The sequence below is a fragment of the Rhincodon typus genome, chromosome 30 (genome assembly GCF_021869965.1).
Source record: "Rhincodon typus isolate 14 chromosome 30, sRhiTyp1.1, whole genome shotgun sequence".
Taxonomy (NCBI): domain Eukaryota; kingdom Metazoa; phylum Chordata; class Chondrichthyes; order Orectolobiformes; family Rhincodontidae; genus Rhincodon; species Rhincodon typus.
In genome coordinates this window covers 10,694,741-10,703,797 of record NC_063361.1, presented here as the reverse complement: position 1 = coordinate 10,703,797, position 9,057 = coordinate 10,694,741, and the positions used below count along the sequence as shown (strand labels likewise).

The window sequence follows — 9,057 nt, the reverse complement described above, 5'->3', positions numbered from 1 at the left end:
GGACGTGGCGAGGGCTGGAAAGCCCGGAATGGGACTCTGGCAGGGACATGGCGAGAGCTGGAAAGCCCGGAATGGGACTCTGGCAGGGACATGGCGAGGGCTGGAAATCCCGGAGTGGGACTGCAGCAGTGGAAAAGAAAGTTGGACTCTCTTAAATTATCTCTTTTTTCCTTATCTCATTCTAAGTGCCATGTATGTACAGCGAAGCTACACACTTTTCACTGTATTTTTACATTGAATACATGTGACAATAAGAGATTTAATTCAATTCAATTCCTGACTCCAATTGTCCCCCCACGTGGACAGGGTTCATACAATATGCTACTACCCACAGTGCTGTCCAGTAGGACCACCGGGGGGCTTTAGTAATGATTCCACAGTTTGTGCTGCCTTGGAGGAGTCCTGCAGTTGCCTCTAGAACGTGTGTCCTCATTCAAGCTGGTCTGCTCCTCCTCATCAACATGAAGCCTCAGCCCTTGCCACCAGGTATACATGAGCATCTGAGGACAACAATTTAGGAAGAGATGGGGAGGAAGCAAAGGAGGAGAAAGAAGAGGACACTGACCCTGTACATTGGCATCAATGCCACTCCTCACCCCCTGTCTTGGCTACAGGCCTCTTATTCCTGGTGTAGATATCTCTAAACTCACCTCTAATGCAAACCTGTTACTAACATCTGAGTGTTGGTAGTCTTCAGCATATACAAGACCAAAAACTCAATACCATACAGCTGAGCCGATGTCAGAGTGAGAGTCACAGCTCTATGCACTTCCTTCTCCACATTTTGCTGTTGTATCACTACCTGGCCCAATGACAGTTCAGAGGAATCTAAAAGGAGAAATGCCCTAGGTTATGTCTGTTATGAATGATGGGGGTAGGTCAGGGAAAATGATGAGTTGCACCCTGATAGTGCCTACAGCTTGGAAGTTAGAAGAGCCTGTGGGCTGTGTTTTGGGGGTGATGGGGGTTGGGTGCAAAATGAGCTATGATGTGTGATTAAGCATGAACATACCGTTAGCTTTAATCACTTCATCTAAACTGCTGCCCATGTCTTCACGTGCTTGTAAAGACATTGTCCCTCGTGCTGAAGAGTTATCACTGTGTGTGTCCCCTGTCGGCTACTGTGATGCAGCCAAAAAGCAAATGTGTCAGTGCATTTTGTGGAACGGAGATGGCAAGCAATGTGTGTTCTGTAAGATACGGCTGTGAAGCAAGCAACAGTGCACAATGCGTGAGGGTCAGACAAGGCTATGAATCAGAGATGTGAGTGATTATCATAGAATCACTCCAGTATGGAAGCTGCCCATTCAGCCCACACCTCTCCCTCCAAAGAGCATCCCACCCAGGCCCAACGCCCCTATGCTTCCCACATCTAAAGCACCCACTTCCCTGGACACTGCAGGCAATCCAACATAGCCAATTCACCTAATCCACACATCTTTGGACTGTGGGAGGAAACCAGAGCACTCAGAGGAAACCTGTACAGGCACAGAGACAACATGCAAACTCCACACAGACAGTTGCCCAAAGCTGGTATCAAACCCAGGTCCCTGGCACTGTGAGGCAGCAGTGCTAACCACTGAACCACCACACTGCCACACTGTTTAGTAGAGGTTGTTGGTAGGTGAATGAAGGGTTGTAGTGAATGCAGTAGTCTATGAGATAGAACTGAAGTAGCATTTGAGGATGAATTCATTGATCTTGATGACTTTAAACTTCTTCCTACACTATATCCAGGGCCTTAGTGTTACAGTGCTGGCACTGGCAGTGTTGTTTTTGTGGACCCATTAGTTTTGCAAATTTTGTTTTCCAGAGGGCCTGTTCAGTTCCTGTAGACAGAAGTCCTCTTTCTACCTGCTCAGCCCCTGCAACAAACTGCGCTGTGCTGTGTCAGAGAGCACTCTCTGTCCTCTGGGGCTTCATTCGCTTTTCCTCTGCTCAGACTGTCTTCCCCAGACCCTTCCAGCTCCCACTGCAACCAGAATGCAAGCCCCTCTTTTAAAAAGACAAAAGGAGAAGGCTGTGAATGCTGACTCTCAGAAAGAAACACACAGGAAATTGCTGGAAACAGCCTGCAGGTCACGTAGCCTCAGTTAAGAGAGAAAGAGAGTTAACATTTCAGGTCAATGACCTTTCGTCGGGTTTAAAAGTAAAGGTGTAGATTATTCCAATATCGTGTTTCCCAATGTCCAATTTCATGCCTAAATTTTGCAATGAAATTTGAACTTGTGACTTAGGTTCAAAAGCTGCCTCTGAGATAAGTTTCCAACTAACTTGGCTTTCTCTGTTACCTTTCAATGAGTGGAACATGATGCCTTTTACAATTTACTTAATAGACTTTTATATAGAAATCTTAACATAGGAGAGATGAGGCTATTTTAAGGCTATAGGTGAGATGTAGTTTCAAAGTGGTTTGGCATCACATAGTCAGATCAAATGTCAGGAACTGTTGTCATGGAAGATTTTTATTTATTCATTCCTGGGACAAAGCTGAAGTAACTTCCCTGAGAAGGTAAAGCACATTCCCACTTCATTTCGAATCAGTTCAGACCTTCACGCTCAATTCACCGTGAATTTATACAAGATTTTATGTTGAAACAACATTGTTCTCAGTAAAGCAGCAGAGCGTGAATGCACTGCGAGTACGGAAATATTCAGTAAATATTCGATTGTCATACCATATAAAGTAGAAATGGAATTTCACGGCTGTCAAGCTGAGGGATATCAGTGCTAAAGATTGAAACATACTTGTGACAAGCAATGAAACCGATTTATTGTGTCTCTCAGTCTGTGGGCTTTGATTTGCAGGTAGCAGCATATTTCGGCTATGCGGTGGCTGCTATGGATATAAACAGTGATGGGTAAGGATTGCTTAGCCCTATGCAATGAACCGTTGCTTGTGCCCTTTATTATAATTCTCCAAAGGGAGATGGAGCCGTTATAAACAACAAACATTCCCGTCAATGCAGTAACTTTAAAAATATTTGTGATTTAGTGACTTTTATTACAGTTGTCAATTTGAAATTATTCAATGCTTTACAGTGAAGGTGTGGAACTCCCCACCCTGGGTCAATTGTCAAGTTAATCACCAGTCTAATTTTGAAGTTACTTAGAGTCATACGGCATGGAAACAGACCCTTCAGTCCAACTATCCATGCCAAAAATATTCCTAAACTGAACTAGTCCCACTTGCCTGTGTTTACTCCATTTCCCTCCAAAAGTTTCGTATTCGTGAATCTATCCAAATGTCTTTCAAATGTTGCAGCTGCACCTGCATTCACCAACTTTTCCAGCTGTTCATTCCACACATGAACCACTATGTGTAAAAATGTTGACCTTCATGTCCTTTTTAAATTTTTCTCCTTCTCTCACTTTAAAAATATGCTCCCTAGTTTTGATCTCCCCCACCCTAGGGAAAAGACCCTTGTCATTCACCTTATCTATGTCCCTCATGATTTTATAAACGTCTATAAGATCACTTTGCATCCCCTTGCCTTCGCCTTCCCATCCACAACTGCCCACCCCCACTGCCCAAATGTGCTCCTGGTAATTACCAGGATGCAAGTCCACTCCGTCTTCCACAAGCAGCAGCAGATGCAAGATCATTTTTTAAACTGCAATAGATCATTTTTTTGTTATGCAAAGGTATTATGGGAAATGGGCAATATGGAGTCAGGCCGTAGATCAGCCACAATCTCATCGAGTGGTGGAACATGCTTGAGGGGCCTACTCCTGTTCCTATGTTCCTGTCTCCAAGGGTTGTGCTCATTGCTACTTCTCACAGGAAATTGCATTGGGATGACGGGAGGACACATTCTTTGCGCAAGGCAGCTGGGCATGTGTGCCACTGTGGGGCATCTTATGCTGCCTGCCTGCTCAGGCTTTCCAAAGGTCTGGTGTAGCCAAGGGCCCAGTTCAGCTTGGAGAGTTCTCTCTTTGGAACCCCTTATGAAAAGGGAATCAATCTAAAAAATAACCTGCTTAATTATCGGGGCAGGCTTTTCCCTTCTGGAGCTTGGTGGTCCTTATGTGACTCAGCATCCAGTCTATAAACAGGCCCCAATCCCGTGATCCACGCTGTTGTTGCCCCAAATGCCTTCAAAACATTCTGTTCTTCTCTACAAGACCTTTGTGCAGTGCGCCTCGTCCAGGTTTATCTACTCCTCACAAACCTTTCTCATTTCTCACTCTTGTTACTCCACATGATCACATCAGGCCTTCAGCAAGTCTTCTCCATTGCCCAAGTCCTGAGCCACCACCTTACATCAGACTTCTGTCCCAATTACATTCAGATGCCTATTTTTAAGGTTGTCAAGTCCTACCGTTTATCAGCTTTCCCTTACAACTTATTCCTCAGATGGATTTTGAGCCCCATCTGGATTCAGGATTAGAAACAGGCAGATGCTTCAAATAACCCCACCGATCAATCCGGTTCCTTCCTCCCTACCTCACGTCCATTTCCCCACATGTAGGATGGATGGGATACAATAGGACGTCTAATCTTTATGTAACAGCTCATTGATTCTCAAGGGCTTCTTCTTAGCCATTTGAGGCCATTAAAGGTGTCCAACTGGGCTTTTCTTATGAGCCTCCAGGTTCTCTGAGGACAAGGACAGCTTAGGTTCCTGGAGGTTTCCTCTGAGCAACTGGCCTCAAAATGTGGGTTTGAACTCCAAGTTGACCAAGAGACCCTCCCTGTCTAAGTGGTGTGGCACTCTACGGAGAGGCTTCTCCTCAGCAGTGGTGCCCTGAAAAATGTATTCATTCGCATTTAGAAAGTTAGAGAGCAAGGGCCCCTCCATTTTGAAATGGCCTCCCTATTAGTTACCTTCAATCGCGGGCCGCTGCTCTGTTCAAGCTGCAAGACTTCTAATTGACCAAGCGGCCTTATGAATCTGCCCGCTGTCTTTAACTGGTGAAACAAGCTGCTCTCTGACCATGCATTAGCTGCCTTGGAGAAAATCCCAAACCCTGCCCGCACAGAGCAGGGTTTGGGAACCATGGTCGAACCTAATGGTGGGTTCCCACAGGGGAGCTCGTGGCCATTGGTGCTAGGTGTTATCCAGGTGAGACAGGGCTAACAAGGTCCTTTCCCTGTTGGACATGAATGGGTCAGTTGACTTTTTACAAACAAAAACACCCAGCAGGTTTCCATAATATATTCTAGAGCTGACCCATAGCCCCTGAACTCAATTTTGTAACTTGGATTAATGACCTCCACTTTGCTTAGACTAGTGGTTCACCCAATAGGTTACTTTACCCAAAGCCAGCTAGGATTCAATTTGATGTCCATGACATACTTTTTGATATTTAATTCCTAGCAGAGTTTTTTAGGCAAGTGGTTTAATTGACCTTTAGCTTTCCATTGGTTCCTCAGTTTTTCAAAGCAATATTTCAAAGATTACAGTAATAATTCTGCACTTCGACTAGGTGTTAAGATGCCATGGGAACGCCAACTAAAGTAAGCATTATTGGATGCAGCTCCTAAAGCTTTAGCCTTTTACCATGTAATTCCCAGCTTTCACATGCAGTTTGAAGGGAAAGGAGGAATATTCTCTAAAATGCCAGGAAGCTACAAGTCAATACACCATGGACTGTACCCCATTATATATCCAACACCTGTCAGCCTCTTTAAGAGGTGAAGGATGAAACTTAGAAAAAAATGCAAAGAATATCCTTTACAAAATAAATAATATTCATTTTTAACTTTGCATATGATCCTTGTGCGCTCTGAAATCATGCAAATAATTCAGTTTAATTTCTTCTTGGCAATTAATGACTAAAGCAATGATATTTATGTGTCCCTCTGTTGTTGCTGTGTAGGCGAGATGATATCTTAGTTGGTGCGCCTCTCTTTATGAGCCATGGACAGGATGGCAAACTGCATGAGGTCGGACAGACTTATGTTTATCTACAAGACCAGCTTGGAAGCTTCAAGCAGCCAACGCAGACGATCACAGGAACTGACAAGTTTGGGCGCTTTGGCAGTGCCATCAGCACTCTTGGGGACCTTGACTATGATGGATACAAGGGTAATGAACTCGTCAGGTTATCATTGTTTAAATCAATCCAGTGCTTGGTGGTGAAAGAGGAAACTAGATACCAAATCTTTTGCCTAATACTTATCCTCGTGACAAATGCAACATTGCATATGTCTGCCTCCTCCCTATGCAGCACTCACACCTGATCTTTCACTGCATGATGCAGACTTGGGATATATCTTGTCCCCACAATACCAACCTGGACAAAACTGCCCCTGAATATCAGACTTCTGTTCCTTGTTGGGGGAGACTTTCTGAGGGTCATTTGGGGAACTGTGGAAACAGTGCAAAAGGCTGCAGGCGTTGGGGCAGAGCGAGGTGGTGTGGAGCAGAGACAGGCGGGTCAAAGGCCAGGCTCAGTCCATCAACATTTCATCAAAGGTTTTTTTTAAAAAAAGTAATTTAAAAAAAACAGCCCCCCAGCCCTCAGCCACTAACATAGCCTCCAAACCCCACACATTACCATTCCATCCAGCTCATGACCTCTACCCATCCCCGATGAAATCTTATATGCCATGCCAACCTATGCCCACTCCCACTGCCCTTTATAGCACACAGGCCAATTTAACGTCAAATCATGCCAACTTATGCCCTAACCTGGCATCCTTTCACCCCTGTATCTACCATGTTGACTCACACGGAATCCATGATGATCAGACCTTAGGATCCAGGTTGAGATGAGATAAAATTACATGTTTAAGTAACTCTCACGTTGATAAAAACCCATTCATTACATTCTACATTCATTTACCTGCAATTCCATTTAAAACAAGCATTGAAATTCACAAAAATCACTTCAAAGAGTCTATAACCATTTGGTGTTGCACCCCATTGTGATATTGAAAGGTTATGAAGTCAGTCAGGCAGCACTAATTTTATTTTGCTAACTCTCAGGCTAATGTCAACAGACAGAGTTAATAAGTAAGCAAGGATTTTTCAACATGACAGATAGTTATTTTCCAGCTTGACAACTGACCACTTGACATTGACAGTTTATGCACAGTCAAGTCTACTTTTAACAGCCTCAAAGGGCACTATGCTTCTCCGAAAGAGTATCTGACCTTCCCAGAGGTATCCCAAAACCATATACAAAAGCAACCTTTCCTCTCCAAAACGATATTCTATCTATCCATGAAACTCTGCAAAGTGTAAACCTGCTCCTACTAGGTCTAAACTTCAGAAGATGTGCCCCACACCTCAATAACAAATATTAGACATGACTAGAGATGACTCTCTCCCATGAGCAATTAATGTGCAATTTGCAGCTATTAGTGTCATGATCTGAACATACAATTGGCAGGATGAAGGCATGCTTCAGTTTAGATTGATTTGGAGGGGTATGATGATGCAACACAGCTGAAGACGTAGAATCATTGTCGTGCTGGTTACTTCATAACTTTGCCATTTAGCAAGGTTTTCTCATGCAGGCCCCTGTAGGACAAAAATCCCTGAAGGCAGCTGAGTGATCAGCCAAGAGGCCTCATGAGAGCTAAAAGTTGTGAGGACCACCCGTTACCATTGCAAGATTGATAGTTTTACTGTTCTCATACTGAAGGCTTTCTCTGAACACCAACTCTGGGAACATGAGTGATTTTTTTGTTTCAGCAACAGTTCAATGCTCAATTCGAACTTCTGTCGCTGATCTGGATCTGAGTCTCAAGAATGAGTCTGGTTCCCAATTCCATCAAGAACCCAAAACAATTGGGCTGTAAATGAAAGCTAAGAGAAAGGGAAATAGGTTAGAACTGAGCTATGTAATGAGTATCACTGTGGTGCAAAGCTATTGCTACTTTGAATGAAAGACTTTTGTATTTTCATTTATTAAATTTCCACCGTTTGGCATAATTTGTGACAACACATGAGTTAAATGCAAATGAACCATCTATGTCTCTCTAGATGTAGCGATCGGAGCACCATATGCTGGTGAAGATGGCAAAGGAAGAGTATTCGTTTACCTTGGCCATGCTACTGGACTGCACTCAAAGTCTTACCAAGAACTGAAGGGAACCTGGGGCCCTGACTTGGTATCAGCAGGATTTGGCTTCTCACTGCAAGGAGGCTCAGATATAGATGCAAATAACTACACCGGTGATGTCTCCATGGCTTTTATTTTACTTTTTGCATGTGTAATATCGTGCTGTGAACAGAGAGACGTACAATAAGAAAACACAATCGCTCGTTTACTTATTTTTCAACTCAGATCTGTACTTCCTGCAAGAAAGTGGCAGATAGTCAGTGAGTTTCAGTTTCAAATTTAAACGATTCCCAGATATTGGTGAAATTCTCAAAACCTCAAGTGATGAAAATTGAATTTGACTAATTCAGAGCCTGTATATTTCCACATACAAACTCCCTGTATGAATATATCTCAATGCCACCTTTTCAACATAATGGCTCCATTTTGTCAGATCTGGATGGTAACGACATTAAAGGAATGAGAGAGCAGGGAGGATAAAATATCCCTAGACACAGGACTCCAATAATTATCAACCAGCGCTTGCTGACAGGAACATGACTGCTCCTGTCATTATTTGAAGGCTATCTTTACATTCAATGTAGATAAAAATGAATAAAATGACCACGTGTTTAAGGAAGGATCAGGTTTGGAATAGAACAGAATATCCTTTTGTTTTCATGTGTGCTCAACACAGATGTACAAGAGTACAGTGAAAAGTTTACAATGTCGCCCACATGGCACCATCTTAGCTACAAATCTTAGATACGAAAGAGAGAAATACAGGGAAGAAAAGGGAAAAAAGTTACATCACTTAGAGTTATTCATAATATAAGTTAGAAAAGTGAGAAATACAGTTAAAAAGATAAGCATTACAGACTTTCTATAAAGGGCCTGCAGTAGATCGGTGCAGGGGGCTTCCACATGTTCTCTGATTGGGTTCGCAAGCCGCTGACTACCCACAATGGTCTCCAATCCAACAACTGTCCTGCATTGCTCAGGCCTCCAGCCCGCTGCCCATCCCCACTCCGCTGGGGCCTCCAGCCCGCTGCCCATCCGCAC

General features: G+C 43.6%; 1 protein-coding gene across 1 annotated transcript in view; it reads left to right on the top strand.

Annotated features, from left to right (window-relative positions):
- Positions 1-9,057, top strand: part of LOC109921648 (integrin alpha-8-like) — a 121,655-nt gene that overhangs the window by 59,576 nt on the left and 53,022 nt on the right. Inside the window, exons 11-13 of the mRNA XM_048614461.1 lie at positions 2,809-2,861; positions 5,824-6,032; positions 7,938-8,129. Of these exons, the coding sequence (XP_048470418.1) occupies positions 2,809-2,861; positions 5,824-6,032; positions 7,938-8,129 (454 nt within the window). The remainder of the gene's footprint in view (positions 1-2,808; positions 2,862-5,823; positions 6,033-7,937; positions 8,130-9,057) is intronic.